General features: G+C 36.2%; 2 protein-coding genes across 3 annotated transcripts in view; one reads left to right on the plus strand and one right to left on the minus strand.

Annotated features, from left to right (window-relative positions):
• stard5 (StAR related lipid transfer domain containing 5) overlaps nt 1-16,103 on the minus strand; it is a 423,751-nt gene that overhangs the window by 252,913 nt on the left and 154,735 nt on the right. The gene's annotated exons all lie outside the window — the stretch shown is intronic.
• The window catches only part of cemip (cell migration inducing hyaluronidase 1), a 138,457-nt gene that overhangs the window by 47,521 nt on the left and 74,833 nt on the right, over nt 1-16,103 (plus strand). Inside the window, exons 2-5 of one of the 2 annotated variants that reach the window (XM_083559012.1) lie at nt 7,134-7,255; nt 9,946-10,044; nt 14,132-14,269; nt 14,504-14,642. In XM_083559012.1, the coding sequence (XP_083415138.1) occupies nt 9,993-10,044; nt 14,132-14,269; nt 14,504-14,642 (329 nt within the window). In that variant the 5' untranslated portion in view covers nt 7,134-7,255; nt 9,946-9,992. The remainder of the gene's footprint in view (nt 1-7,133; nt 7,256-9,945; nt 10,045-14,131; nt 14,270-14,503; nt 14,643-16,103) is intronic. The other variant, XM_083559011.1, reaches the window with a different exon arrangement.

Here is a 16,103-nt window from a genome sequence, read left to right on the forward strand (position 1 = left end):
TCTGCAGAGCTGTATGCACCAGTTTTATAGATAATCAGATTTAAGTTCTTCATTGATAGCTTTGTTCAGGTTTAGAGGTGGGGTTAGTTCAGAACAATTCCCTTTATTCAGAAGAAGTACAACAACATCAGTCATTGTATGTGTTTGTGTGTAGGATCAAACAGTAAAAAACCCTCTCGTGAGCCTTCGAGATATGTATTGGTCCAGGTGTTCGGGGGCATGCAGGTGGTCTTCTAGTCTGCCGTACAAGCATGCCACAGGCTGTTCTCACTGTCCATTCCACCCTGTCACACTGTGATTGAAAAAAAAACCTTTGAACAACTTAAAAAAAATTACTTCAAACTTAAACTTCAAAAAGGAAAAAAAAAAAAGCTTAGCCTTTGGCATGCTCTTTTTTTAAATGGTTCTCCTCATAGCCCACCTTTAAGTGAATTAAACTGATAGTAAAGCTGGCAGCCTTAGTCCTTTTTAGGCAAAAAGTGCTTTGTAATAAACACACTGCTACTTTCAAAGAGAACGAGGGATTGTTCTTGCATTTCTTTTTTTGCTTTCTAAATTGAGCTTGAAACTTTTTGAAATTTAGCATTGTGCTTGCTCAGCCTGACAAAGCTTCACTTTAATCCACTATGCCTTGCTCATATTCTTATCTGTGCAAGCACCATCTGTTGCTTTTGGGATAAAAAAATAAATAAATTAATAATACATTTTGCTGGCTCGCCTGCTGCTCGTTACTTCATGCTGAAGTTAAGGCAGCATGTATGGCATTCAAAACAGCCTGCTCCTTTTCTCCCATTTCTGTACACCCTTTTGTTCCGTAACACGCTGAAACACAAAAAGAGTGTAAACCAAAACGATGCAAGCAATGCCTGGAGTGGTCCCGGGTGTGTAAGGCAATCTGTATAGGCTCAATGATTTGCCCCTGAGCCTCTTTTTTGAGGTCTTGTGAGTTCATCAGGTAGCCTCCAACACATTTTTTGCACTTTTCAACTTTCTTATCTCAAATCTGAACTTTCCCGAGACTGTCAAAATCCTGTCTCTGCTCTACATGCCTGACTGAGAAGGTATCTCAAGTATTCCACCTGGCTAGCACGGATGGTTGGAATCTTTAGTGCTGAGACGGATGCTTGCCTCACTTATGTGTGATAATTTTACAATAATATATGACAAAATTTAGTGAGTTTCCCCATGTTTTCCTATTTTAATATGAGTCACTGGACCTAGGTCCTATTGAAGTGCTTTGAGATGAACTGGATCACAGGGTCAGTAAGAAATATCCAACTTGCAAATTTGGCAAGTTTTACAAGAGACAAAGCACTTCAGCAGAATGTTTGGAGAAACTAACTGTCCAGTTGCAATACATATTAGGGAAGGACTTTTTAAAAAAAGGTTTAACATCTGTAAATGTATATATTTGTTAGAACTGAACAATCATGCATTAATTGCATTCATTCTTTAGCATTACATATTGTCTATTTATTAAAAAAAATTATTGTAAATGTTTAAGTGCTTAACTATTCAGAAAATTTATAAGGAATTTTAATATAAGGTGTTATCGAAATATTAGAAGAAAAAGTCCACCATTTCTAAAAACTAATTAATTTAATGTTATTGAAATGAAGCTGTTTAATTCAAGTATAATTATAAGAGCTGTTTCAAGGTTGTAATGCCAACCAGTGATTTTCTTCAATGCAAAGTTGAGCTTTTAGGATTCTATTAAATAGTATTTACATAATTGTATACATTGTTCTGTGTGGCATAATTGGCTGATTGAATACCTGCATGCATCTGCATTTGGATAGGTGTTCTTATTAAAGTGGCTAGTGAGTGAATATTTAAATAACCTGAATTTTTGATAACCACATGGTTAAGGAAATCGTTTGTTGCTAATCTTCTATATACTTCTCCATCATAATCACTAAACTGAAGGACACACAGTGTTTTACCTTTTTGACAGTTTTGATGAGAAAAGGTTCAGAGAGGTCTAGACATTACGAAGCATTTGTAAAATACGACCTTTGTAGATGTTGAAGTTTGAAGGTGATCCTATGTGCTGTGTTAGCAGGGCAAGCTCAATCCAAATCCCTCTGTCAGCACCCTTCCATGCTCCATTCTTGGCTTGAATCAGCTGTATATAAAAATAACTGTAAAAAATAAGCTGTTCTAACAACAGCGGTGTCTGAAGGCTCAGGTTCCTCAATGGCCTCTGGAGGACACCTTCAGTATCTTCATACTGAATCAAGAATCAAGAAGGCACAGGGTTCATAATTTCAGCTTGCTCTTATACATTAGCATACAACAGTCTATTGCAAAGAGTTTTGAATGGTTTCTGATTCAACATGCAAATTAAGCATGACTCCAGCATCTTAATTATACATTGCAAGTTGTTAGCCTAATGCTACACAGCTTTTTAGTGAATATAGATTGCTATTTGTTGTTTATCTGGAAAGATAATGTTAACATTTAGCTAAGCTGACTGGTTATTATTAGTACATATTAAGCTAGCCCAGCTAATATTACAGAAAGCAAGTATTTCATGCTAATCGATACATCAAGTGAAATGCTAGTTGTGATTTGGCAAAATGGAGGATGAGGACAACAACACGATACACCACCCAGAGGATCATACAAAACTGAATTAATTCACATTATTGGCACTGACTCATGCATTCTTGAATAATAAAGAGTTATGCTAGTTTGAATACTAGTTTTCAAGCAGTAATATTTTTTGTAGGCCACTCAGACTTTATGACCCTGCTGCAGACCTCTTGAGTCATAAGCAATAAACAGGAGGCTAAAGCATTGGATTTCGGTTGTGCCTCGTGTCTGTTTGAAACATTTTCAGAGCTGTTGTTGTTGCCAAAAATTCACATGGAAGCAGTTAAGAGTGCATGTTTCGCAGTGTTCTTATGCATCAGCAGTTTTTTTCCATGGCAGCTTTTATTTTTGACATATGGAACATTCCAAAGACTGCGAAGAACATTTTTCTTCCACACCCCTTTGCAGGATTCCCTGTGTTGAGGGAAGAGTGTTATAATCTGCAGAGGTATTTGTCTACCTTCACCCTTTTTAGCTTTTCCTAATGACATGGTGTCATGGCTGTGCTCGGAATTTATATATTAATAAAGTCATTTTAGTTAGCATGTCTCTTTGGTATGTCTCCGGGGTAGTGGCTGTTTATACTGTCAAGTCAGCTGCAGTGATTGAGATCAGACGTGAAACTGAACACAGAAGCCCGGGATGAGGAATAAATCCAAACCAAGTAGCGTTTTCCTTCCCTTGAGGTGAAGTCCATGTGGAAGCATCTTAGCTCCTTAAACATTTACTGGCCCTCCAGGTTAATAAAGTCCTTTATAATTGCTGGTTGAGGTCCTATAAAACATGGTGTGTGCTAAAATATACCCTTCCATTGTAAAATAGCTATGAAAGGAAAGCATTGCTGAACCAGGAAATAGTTTTAAATTATAAGTCTAGAGAGGGACTATAATATCTACTTTCATGCTGTTTTAAGCCATTTTCCTGACAAAAACACAATATTAAACTGAGATTTAAAAAAAAAAAGATTTAAGAAAAAGGAAGTTGGTAAGAAAGAGAATTGATTAATTTTAAGTAATTCCAGCTGTATAATTTCTTTCTAATTTTAAAAAACTTTACTTTAATTTGCAAAATTTTTCCACAATGAATCCTGAAAGACATTTATTTTACTGTTTAAAAAATGTGTTAAATCATTCAGCTGAAAATATAATGGTTTTATTTTTGCTGAGCCTATTACAATTTGGTACAAGTTTAGTAGCATGCATACTTATAGCATGAGCACATTAATATAGCATAAGGATTTCCTTAAAAAAAAACACTATTTGTTAAAATGTATAAAGTACTTTTAATCTGAACTTTGGGTGACCCAGTTAGTCAATGTCACAATATAAAAAAAAAAAAAAAAAAAAAAAAAAAAAGGAAGAACCTAGTTTTCTTTTTCTCTTAGCTTTCAGAAAATTCAAATTATACAACTTCCTGGTCAGCATGACTTGGGGAATGTTGAGGAATAATAGTATGAAGGGCATTTTAGCATTTGCATATATGTAGCATTTACATATATTCCAACAATAAATTCAACCTTCATTCAGCAAAAGTTATAGTCAACACAGTCTTTCACTTTCCAAATTTGTGAAGTTTGCAATAAAACGAAGGTTTATTATATTTTAATAATCTTTTTCATTATAATGAACACTTATTATTTAGTTTGACTGTTTTTATACATAAAATATTTATTTTTCTCTATCTACCCAGAACAGAGCGGAAAAATTATTAAGGCTGCTCCTGCTTCACTTTTGTCTAATTCAAAATAGAGTTTTTCACATAAACCAAAATGAGATTTTAAAATCCTATTACAATTTTTTCCTTTGATTTGCTACGTATTGTTAATTTAATTTCACGGAAGCCTTGCTTGGTTTATTCAGAAACTGAATGGTCCTTGTAATGCATTCGAATCTACAGGATGCACTTAAGAGCGTTTGTTTGTGTACTCGCGAATGCTGATAGAGCTTTAGGGAAGGATGTGGAAATCAGGCTGGATAGTGGAGAGCAGTGCAGGTCAACGGTTTCTGTAAGAAGATAGTCAGCAATGTCAGAGATATTGAGTTTAAAGAGAGATAGCAAAGCCAAATCCTAAGAGCTGGGCTGTTATCACACTGATTCTGCTCCTCTTGGGGTGATTGCTCAGGCAGAGTGACTTCCAGGCCTGGTGGATTCACACAGAGATGTCTGGAACAGAGGTATACATCACTATGAAAAGGTGTGAGGGTCTATGATCAGTCAGGTTGCATCTCAAATTTAGTACAGTGATTTTAAGAACATTGCTGGTTCAGCCAGCAAGCAAATGTATATTTAGTTTTCCCTAAATGAAGTCAATCTGCCAAATTACTTGAAGTTTGCTGTGTGGATAAAGATGCTAAAACATTTTTACATATTGTATATCTTTAATAAAACATAACCATAAATATGATATAAATTCCTTTCCCTCCCCATTTTCTTTGAAATTTGACCATTTGGTCACCCACCAGATAGGTCAAGATATTTGCATATATACATATGAGATTCATGAAGCCATTCATAGATTCATACAATTTTTTCAATATGCTGTTCACAAAACACACAAACATGCTTGGAAGAAAGCTCTAACTGCTCTCTTCCACAGAAGCCAGTGATTGGCCAGTGTCGCTCTGATTGTCAGAGGAGAGAGACTAATGCCATCTCTTCCATAAAGAGAGGCCCATTTCTCCTACTCTTGGACTCCTTGCCACGGAAAGCTATGCCATCATTGGCAATCCAATCTGCAGTTGCCCAATGATGAGGGTGAACACTTTTTTGTTACATTACTCGGGAGCCCTCATCTAAATGACTTCTTGTGTAAAATTCCATCTACATTTTGATTTTCCATCTTGATTTTCAAACCATATGCCAAGGAAGAAAATTCAGACACCTTCTGCTTTTAGTTCTTTGACATCATTTTGTTTGAATGTTGTAGAAAACAATTTCTTTCTGTAGCATCTGTTGCCGTATACGGTATTTTTGTTGTTGTTGAATTAACAACCCAATGTGAATTATAGCGAGTGTGAACATTTACATATGCTATTTGCTAGGAAGCTAAGTTTGCTCAAATGTTGTTATCTATTAGCTTTGTAGCTTGAAGCAATAATCTCCACACAACAAGCATTTTGGGTTAGAGCAAGTTCAATCGAATGTTGCAGAACACCATGCTTAAAGGTAACCAAGGTGACTAAGAAGCCTATCCCAGGGTACAAGATGGGAATACAGGACACCATGTACAAATTCAAATCTTCAAATAGACAGTTAAATAATTTTGGACAGGACCCTGAGCTCGGGACTCAATTAATGAAAATATTCTTTTCTAAAAGTTCTGGGGGGGTTCCAGATTTAGTTTTTTTATGCTTGTTGAAAATCAGAATACATTCCATTAAATAAAGCTCATATTTCTCAAATCCAGCCTGTAGAAGTATGGATAATAAGTTAATAATAAGCACAGTAACAACAATAAGAACAAAGGGAGGCCTGTGTTAAATGGAGGCCTATTGTTAATTGACAGAGATTTGGGTTAAAACTTTGGATTATTGATTGGAAGGTTGGATTTGGAATCCCACCACTGCCAAGCTGCCACTGTTGGGTCCTTAAGCAAGGACCTTAAGATAAATGTAAATCGCTCTGGATAAGGGCATCTGTCAAAATACTGTAGATGTAAACCTAAACTCCCAATTACTGGTGCATGTCTATTAATTTTCTGAACACATCAAATCAGAAGCATTGGAGAAAACTGTTATTATTAATGGTAGTTCCATTATGGCTATTCTGTATGTAAATGTGTGTTAAAACTGATGAGATTCATAAACAGCGTATCGACAAAGGTCCGAAACAAATGAGCTACAAATCAGCATTGTTTTTCTCCTGCACTGATTTGTTTATAAAAAAAAAATCTTACAGCAGTGTGTGTGTGTGTGTGTGTGTGTGTGTGTGTGTGTGTGTGTGTGTGTGTGTGTGTGTGTGTGTGTGAGCGTGTGTGTGTCATCAGGTATTTGGCTCAGGGGAAATCAGTCTGTGCGTTAGCAAACCCAACAAAGGGATTTTCTTTCAATCTTTTTACTTTTCCGAAAGTCGCAAATGAGTCTGGCCACAAGCTAAGCCATCTGATGGGGCTTTTCTATATATTTGAACAGCAGGTGATCAGGGAGTGAGAGTGAGGGCGTTCTCATCACTAGTTGATGTGGCGAAGCGTCGAGCAAAATCTTATCACCCGTTTTCCTGAAAGGCAACTGCTGCAAATGTGAAAGTAAATGTGACACTCTAATACTGTCTACACTTTTGACTTTGCCGAGGTGCCTACTTCAGCTTCACGAGAGCAATCGAAGCATCCAAATGGTTTTAGAATTGTGTGTGTATGTGAGAGAGAGAGAGAGAGAGAGAGAGAGAGAGAGAGAGAGAGAGAGAGAGAGAGAGAGAGAGAGAGAGAACGAAAAAGACAGAGAAGTGAACTTTTTTATGTGTATGGAATTTGCTGCAGTGGTGGTTCTGGTGATTGCTACTTCGTTTGCCCTAAACTTTGTCTTCTTTTCTCTGCCCTGCAGCTCTGATCTGATTGGAAGAGAGAGGTGGTTTGTGTGACCCAGCTGGATAGCAGCTGCCCTGTGGGAAGAAATCCACCTGCACCTGCTGGTTTCTCCATCTCTGAAAATAACAATAAGCATGTGTGAGCTCAAATAAACTCCCCAAATCTTCCAAGTCTCCAGTCCCCATTTATTGATACCTGCACATACAAATGCACATACAGTGGGGTTCCAAAGATAAATAGATAAAAAGATGTAGTTTCAGACTTTTGGATCCCACTGCATATATACATACACACACACACACACACACACACACACACACACACACACACACACACACACACACACACACACACACATACAAACGCAAAGACTGAGCTCACTGTGTGCAACTGGACTTGTGCTATAACCTCCGATAATTTCCTTTTTTTGGCCTATTTTCACCACTGCATGAAAATGACCAGTCCGGGATATACTTCATCTAAGATATGAAACATTTTTTAGCTTATGCAAATAACTGTATGAGCCCACTGCACTATTCCATATACATGAGCCAGCAGACACCTAGAATAAGTTATCTGATTAACAAGACTTCTCACCAGGCCCAGTTCTTGGACTCCCAGCATTTTCAAACTTAAGATAAGATTTGAAGCGCCCGCGTTGTTTTAAAAATAGAGTGAACGCTTAAATAGTAGGTGATGTGTGCACATTCCTATTCCCATTCTTGATAGAATTCTGACCATTTGCCAAGGAAAACTGCTACTAATGATGAATGAAAGAAAGCAGTGACTGCTTGAGCATCATACGTATTTGCTTGTCCTTGTTCCTGCAACTTTTTTGTTGGGTCTCATAGGAAAAGTGTCCCAATGCACACCTCTAGATTGTAGAGCCAGTTTGGTGCTCCAACCGGTACATTTTATTTATCAGATCGACATCTGTACGCAATAAGACATATAGTGAAGTAATTTCTTTTTTTTTTTTTTTTATCCTCCTAATCCCACTGTACTTGTACAAGCTCCTATTATTATATTTTAGTGCAATTATCTAATATAATTATAATTGTCTTAAAGAAGGAATCAAAAAGTGTAAAATTAAAAGGTTTCAGAATAAGAATAAAATATAGGAATGAAATAATTTACTAAATAATAGAATAGAAACAAATAAAAAAATAGAAATGGAATGTGTGACGAGATGAAATGCACTCATGACTATGTACAGGCCTGTGCCAATCTGCATTGCATCAGGAGTTTCAAACCTGTATGCTGTATGCTGAGCTAGTTTCCAAAAACGTACCAACTATATCCTCATTCTAAATAACAAATCCGTGGTTACAGCTAGCTTGAAAAATTTTTTTTTGCCATTTTCTTTTAGTTGTGCTTGATTTTTAAGAACAACAGTTTCCTCTGTATTTCTGAGAAGTCTTTGAGAGATGCTTTGCCCCAAACTGTCGACACTTACTTGAAATACGACAAAGAACGCACTCGTGACAAAGCAAGTCAGTCAATTGTTCTAAAAAATTACCGAGCATCAACTTTTTTTTGTTTAGCTGCCATGATGCATTTTCAAAGATTTTACTTGGCACAGCTGACTCAGCTTCTTTACAGCATATATCCCACACCTATTCATGTAAAACGACTGCTTTTAAAGTTTCTCGGTATGTGTGTGGGTTTTATATAGAGAAAAAGTTTGTATTGTATCAGTTTGTTCAACATGGCCTTTGCAACATTTTTCTACTGATTTATTCCAGTTTGCACTGCATTTGAACTTATAATACAGATTTTTCTTGTTAAAGAACCAACACACACATAAGTATGAGATCCGTGGAAAATAAAAGCACACAAAGATCAGACTAATGAACAAAAATAAACTGAAAAGTGGAGAGATTTTCAACACATCTTTAAGGAGTTGATATAAAATACAGAACACAGTGTGTGGATGGACAGGAGTGTGTTGGGGAGAGAAGAAGAATATTTCAGAGCAGAATCATCACTGTAGATGATAAAGAGAGATAGCAGAGGAGGTGGAAGGTACTGTGTGTTGAAAAGTATAGAGGGAGCTCGAGTCACTTTTTTTGGAAAACACTTATGCTATGAGTATGTGTATGATAAGTCATGAGTGAGTTTACTTCTAATGACTACAATACATTACATTAAAGTTTAAATTAAAGCAGTTAATTTTACGAAAGAGGACACATACTTATAATTAGTCACACTATTTTAATTACTATACTATTATATACTATATTTTATGCATTACATATTGACAAATGCCAAAAGCAAAATACTGCACAAGGTACTAGATTTACAGTAGTTCTCCCAAAAACTGTACACAAATTTCCCCAGACAGAAGTAGAGGTTAGCCAAGATGTTTGGAAAGTTTTTTTGGACTTGACTTTACCATCAGTTTCATAGACAGGGTGCAGGCTGCGTCTCCTTTATACAATGTCTATGTGTGTGTGTGTGTGTGTGTGTGTGTGCGCAAGCATTTGCGTGTCATGTGATTGAATTCTTTACATAACCATAGTTAAACAATCGCACCTTTCTTACTGTCCTACCTTCGAAGTTCTTTGATCTGGGAGTGTGTATACACACAAACACAAAGTACTAATAGACATACAATGTATATATTTGTTTGTCATGTTGTGTTTTCTGTGTCATTGTGAGCGACTCCTGGTTTAAAAATAAATTTGTTTCGAATCTGACTTTCATCTGAATCTGATTTCACACCTTTCACAGCAGGGACACACACCCAAACCAGCAAACACACATTGTGTACTAACTCAGGCTGCTGAGTGTGGCCCGGAATGATTTATTAATGTTTTTTTCTGCAGGTGCCTTGAAAATCTGTCTGGCTGAACTCCACTGACAGAACTGAAAAATGAAGATCTGGCTTGTACTTTTTGGAGCTTTTCTGCCCATTATTCAGGCTGGTATGGTCCCTTTTCCCTCTCTCTTTTCTCAAGTTTTTCTGTGTATATCTCTGCTTGTTTTATTGACACAGTCATGCTAGGTTTTGAATGGCGAAGATAGGGAAAATGCTAGATAAGGACACTTGAGTATTATCAACTTTTTTTTTAGAAATTGGATGTTAGATCAGACATTAAACTTGTCTCTCTTTCTCTTTTTCTCTCACTGTCATCTTCCTTTTCAGCTTCATATCCACACTATCACATGGTACTCTGTTCATTTGTATAACCCCCTTTATGTTTTAAGACTTTGTGTGACTTGCATAATTATTCACCATCTTGGTGAATCTTAACCTTAAAATTCAACTCTTAACCTTAAAAGCAACAGGGTGTAATTTGGCCAGTAATTATATTTTTTTAAAACAAAAATTAAGTACAAAAATCAAATTAAATTGCAACATGTATAGAGAAACATGTGATCGTGAAAGGCCATGAAGTTTGTTGCAGAACATATCTAGCTGTTTTTTAAAATGGGAATTTATATGAATGCAGGAATAATAAGTTCAAAATAAGTTCAAAACTCATAGCCACTAGTTTAGCTTGGTTGTAAGGATCAATATTACTCTCTGATTTGTTCTCTGATATGTGTTTCATATAAAATATTTTATCATTAACTGTTGATTCTCTGTAAAATGGCTCTGATAGTAGTTTAGGCAGAAATGTTAACCAGTTTTATATCAAATTACTTTTTGATATATTACTAACAAATTACTAATTGTTTCTATGGTAACTGCTTATACAGGGACTTGCATGATGGTTACTCCACATAAATAGATTCTCACAAGTCAATTGTTGAATAATTGTTCATCATTTCTGTAAAGAGACATATATTTAGTATTTTTTTTAAAAAGGTTTCCAGTATAAGCTCTCTGTAACAGCCAGAGATAAACCTGCAGATTTGCACAGAATGAAACACTGACTATCTTGCATCAAGGAATCCCAAACACACAATCCCAGAAATACTCATGTTGTTGATTATTTTCCAATAACAACACAACCCAGAGTGTTGATTAGCTTACATATAGGGTGTTTTCCAGAAGAAACATTTAAACTCATTTTTACAGTAAGAGAAAGAGTTCAATAATTCCAGGGAACCAGTCACAGTGCTTTACAGGGATTTATTGGTCTCTGTAGTCTGAGTTCAAAACTAAAAAATGCAAATTGTAGCTTTTCTTTTGATTAGAAATCTGCTTGGGTTTAGTTCCACCAGGTTTCAGAATGATCTAAACCATGTTAATTATGGGAACTTTACAAAAGTCTCTAAAGTACTGCCAAACTGCCACTAAAGAGAGATGGGAAAAGTGATTTTCAATAAGTTCCAACATTTATCCACTTGTTTAGTTGAGGTTGACATTCAAGGTCAATTTTTTACATATTTAGAAAGGTATAAACACACACTTTCTTTTCTTTCAACCACTTTATTGTAATTGCAAACAGAAGTCAGCATTGGAACATTTGCTCACTCGCAGTAATTATGACCATAAGCATTTTTTCGCTCTACCGTGGAGAAATGATTCTTCATCCTCTTTATAGGATGGTAGAGAAATTTAATACACCAAAAGCGCCCTCATTGCGTCTTTTCCCATGCCTACTTTTATGTTTGTAGCAAAGATGGCAAGGTTTCATGTAATTGACTAAATGCATAAATGGATTTTTTTTAAAGATTCAGACGCAGGATGAGTCTGTCTGGTTTGCTGTAATCACAGCAGTGCTTGTGCTGGCTTTTAAGAAAGATGGCCTTCCTACAGAACATCAGTCCATTAAGAATGACATCACACAGAGTTTGAAGGTAGTTTAGGTTGAGTGGGTTGCTTTTGAGTAAACCGTGCAAAAATACCAGGGCCAATTCTTTAGCATTTGCTATACACTGAGGGCATTTGGGTGTGATGTAATTTCAGCTTACATTTTCTGATATTTATCAAAATGTTGGGACATGTGACTAACTAATGTTTCTTGTTGCCCAGGTATACCCTGTTTGAATAATAAACAGTTCAGAATGTCTACTTTTAGCTTGGAGTGTTGCCTGTGAAGACTGCATTTGTTTAAAATGATAAACTAACATACAGCTGTATATTGGGAGAAAATCAAGCCATTATAAATTTTGAAAAAAAAAATAAAAATAAATTATTATATAGATATAGAGTATATATATAGGGTCCCTGGTGGTCTAGTGGTTAGGATGCGGCGCTCTCACCGCTGCGGCCTGGGGTTCGATCCCCAGTCAGGGATCCAACCCCAGCCACTCTTAGTGCCGGTCCCAAGCCCGGATAAATGGGGAGGGTTGCGTTAGGAAGGGCATCCAGCGTAAAAACGTGCCAAATCAAACATGTGGATGATCCGCTGTGGCGACCCCTAATTGGAAAAGCCAAAAGAATAGAGTATATATATATATATATATATATGTCCAATGGGTGAACAACCAGACATTGAACAGGTTTCTGAGGAAAACAACGGTTGGCAGCAGAAGCATCCTTTCTCCAAAGTGCCAAAGTGTGGAGGAAGATATGATCTGCTCTGATCCAAAATGTGTGAGCTCAGATGCATTTCGCTGTAAACTGGCAGACAGAATACCTTTGTAGACTTTTTAATTTATGCTGCTGCTACTATCATAGGGTACATACACTGCACAAAATGCTACGTTTTATCCTGGTCAAGTTGCTGACCAGATAATATCTAATTGAGCATGCAAGGTTCAACTGTGAGAAAAGCACCACAAAATAAGTTTTGGTTTGGTTCGGTGAAATATGTGGCTCACCAAACAAGTTTTTACAAGAAAAGGATATGCAACTAAATAATATTAGATATAACAGATATTATTTGCTTAAATATTTTGCTTTCCTAAAAATTGGTTGATCCGTCACTCTTAATAATCCCAAATTCTATTGTGCTATAACAAACAATTAAAGGTCTATGTTATGTTGGATTTTGATAATTGATAAAGCCTGTCGAATTAGAAGTTTTTCTTTTGGAAAGATATTATTTGGAAAGTAAGCCAAATATTTTTTTAAAAGTGCCCTAAAGTTACAAAGTCCCACTTTTAACAACTCCTATTTAGTCAGATGCAGTGTCATGTTATTACACCTCGCAGCTGTCAATTAAGGCCATAATAGATATTGTAAATGTGTTAGAAATGCCCACAGGATTTATTCTAGTTATTGCACAATTGGGGGATTTTTAGTCAGAATTAATAGAACAGGGATTTCTTAGCAGTGCCTGTCTTGCTGTGTTTTACAGCTGCTATTGGTCTTTGTGATATTAAAATAACAAGGCTAAATGCTAGATTTCTACATGCCTTGTTGGGTATTGTAGCTGCAAATTCATAATAGCATATCGTGTGAACCGAAGATTGAGATTTATTGTTTCTAAAGATCACGGTCATTTTAACTTCGAGGTAAAAATGGCACAATGCTAAGATCTACTTCATATTACAAAAGACTTTTGCAAAATCTACTCTGTTGGCATTAAAACAAAGCCATTTTAATTATAAAAAAGAAAGACGTAATAAAGCATCTCGAACATCTTTATGAAACTAATACTGTGGTAATTAAGTCATCTTACACTTTATCAGATTTATTTATATCATGAGCATGTCTTTTCAACATCTTCACAAATCAAGAAAGATAAATTATGTATATTTTTTGTTTGAGTGTCATCAAATCAGTCGAAGAAATATCAATGTGTGTTTCTATGCACAAAATATATGCATCATATTCACACCATGGCTTCATTACTGTATGCAATTTATACAATATATACCAGAAGACTCTAATCAAAAGGTGTTTCTTTTATTCTGACTCTAATTATTGTCCTGAGGGTAGTTTTCCTACCAGATCATTCAGATCGTGGAGAAATTGTGTAAATCAAACATCAAAATCTCAGTTTAATCGCAGGTTTTTATCATTGCAGGATATGAAAATGTTCCACTGGTATTAATACTTACACAGTGCAAAGTTCATCCCGCACTATGCACTAAAGTGTAATTTGTGTGCCTGGTTACTTAAGTCGTATTGTGCATATGTATACTATATGTATTTGTTTTTCTACTCTGCAGTTTGTCCAGATCAGATGCCTGAGTTGCAGCCCTGGGCTCCAGGCTTTAGCGAGTCTCACCGTGTTACCATCGGCTACGGCCGTAAACTGCTTCTTACATCCTCTGCCACCGTCCACTCTATTGAGATTGCCAACGGAGGTAATTTCTTCTTTTACATCCATCCTTCATGCATCGTAAAATCAGTCACAGGGCCTTTAGTGTGTTTAACTGAAAAGATCATGTGCTTCAGTTGAAGGCGAAATCCATTTACATCTGTCCTTCTAGTAAAGAGTATGTTTGGATTAATGCGGCAGTGCCGCTGCCTTAAAAGGAAAGATCGCGGATGTTTTGGTTTGGAGATCAAGTCATGGAAGAGTTCTGTGTTCTCTATAGGAAAGCTTGTGATCGCTGATACTAACCAGCCCCTCGTACTTCGTGCCAAACACATCCTCATTGGAAACAACGGCGAGCTGCATATCGGCAGTCCTGAGTGTCCATATAAAGGAAACCTCACCATCTCGCTCTATGGCAGGTAATGTAGGAGTGTTACTATCTATATAAAGCACTTCACTATAAACATAGAATCACAAAATCTGCCAAGCTTTATGTTTAACATGTAAAATTTTTTTCATTTTCTCTGGAGATTCGAGACTAATGCAGTTGTAACACATGGTACCCTGTAGCCTCTAGTTTAGTGTATACAGCATACATAAATCACCTCTTAACACTATGTGCTTGGTGACACAGTATGACACAGTTATCACTTAAAATGGATGAAACAGACCTAAAAACAGTAGCAGCCACATTGAAGCTAGAATCTAGAGTCTTCCTCAGCACATCGATTTGTATCAAACTGCTTGAACATTCATCTCAAATAAAAGTACATTTGGATAAATCACGAATCCTTCCTTTGAGATGCAGTGATGATCTCCCCATGATCATGTTTGGTTTGATTTTCACTCCTATTTAGTTTGCTGCCATTTTATATCCACCTGTTTTGTTTTAGTCCTTGATTAGATTGTCTGTGTGTACCTTGCTGTTTTTGTTTCCCCTGTTGTAATTGATCATGTTTTTTTATGGTTAAGTCCAAGCCTTTTTTTCTAGTTTGTGTTTAGTGGATTATTCGCTTGCTTGTCATGTTTATGGTTTATCTCCGATAACCTCTCTGCCTGGGTCTTGACCTCTGTTCACGCACAAATAGTATTTCTATGCCAAATTGAAAAGTGATATAGGGAAGTGGTAGCTGGTAGGTTTAGACTTTGGGATCCTGGTTTAAAAGAGTTGTTAGTTAAAATCCCAACACCACCAAGCTGCTGCTCCTGGGCCTTCAGCAAGACTGTTAAAAAAAAAATTTCTTAGTTGTTCTGGATAAGGGAGTCAGCCATATGGCATAAATGTAAATTGAGTGTCGGCTGCACAATGCTCAACTGATAGCTACTGTATATATTTCCCTTACTGATTAGCTACATTAGCTTTGCACCTATAATACAAATCTGACAAGCAAATTTCAAAATCCTGGTTAATCAACCACCTTTACGTGGTGTAATCAACTACCTTTACATTAAATTTAAATAATAATGAATATTCATAACATTTTAGTAAATGTTGTTTTATTAAATTATTATTCACTTTAGAATATAAATATTTATCCATATACCTAGCCTTTTTTGCTATATCAGAATCACAGTCTTATTTGTGTTTTGCCTGTAGATGTGGCATCTTCATGTTCCACATCAGACTGCCTGATTTCTCCGGAGTAATAGTATTATGGTTGTTCACAGCTCCGTCTTCAGGCACTTTAAGTTCATTTTAGCGTGTAAACATATAAAAGTACTTGGGAAGTATACAATTACTGATTAGTCTATGTGTTCCTATGCAGGTTTTCAGCCTCCAACAGAGTAAATGATTATTATAGCAGCAAAAGGCTGCAATGACGATTCTCTGAAAAGAGTTGCTTGTGTTATCTCCCTATACGATGTGTTTTTTTTTTTTT

Source organism: Silurus aristotelis (genome assembly GCF_946808225.1).
Source record: "Silurus aristotelis genome assembly, chromosome: 13".
Lineage (NCBI taxonomy): Eukaryota > Metazoa > Chordata > Actinopteri > Siluriformes > Siluridae > Silurus > Silurus aristotelis.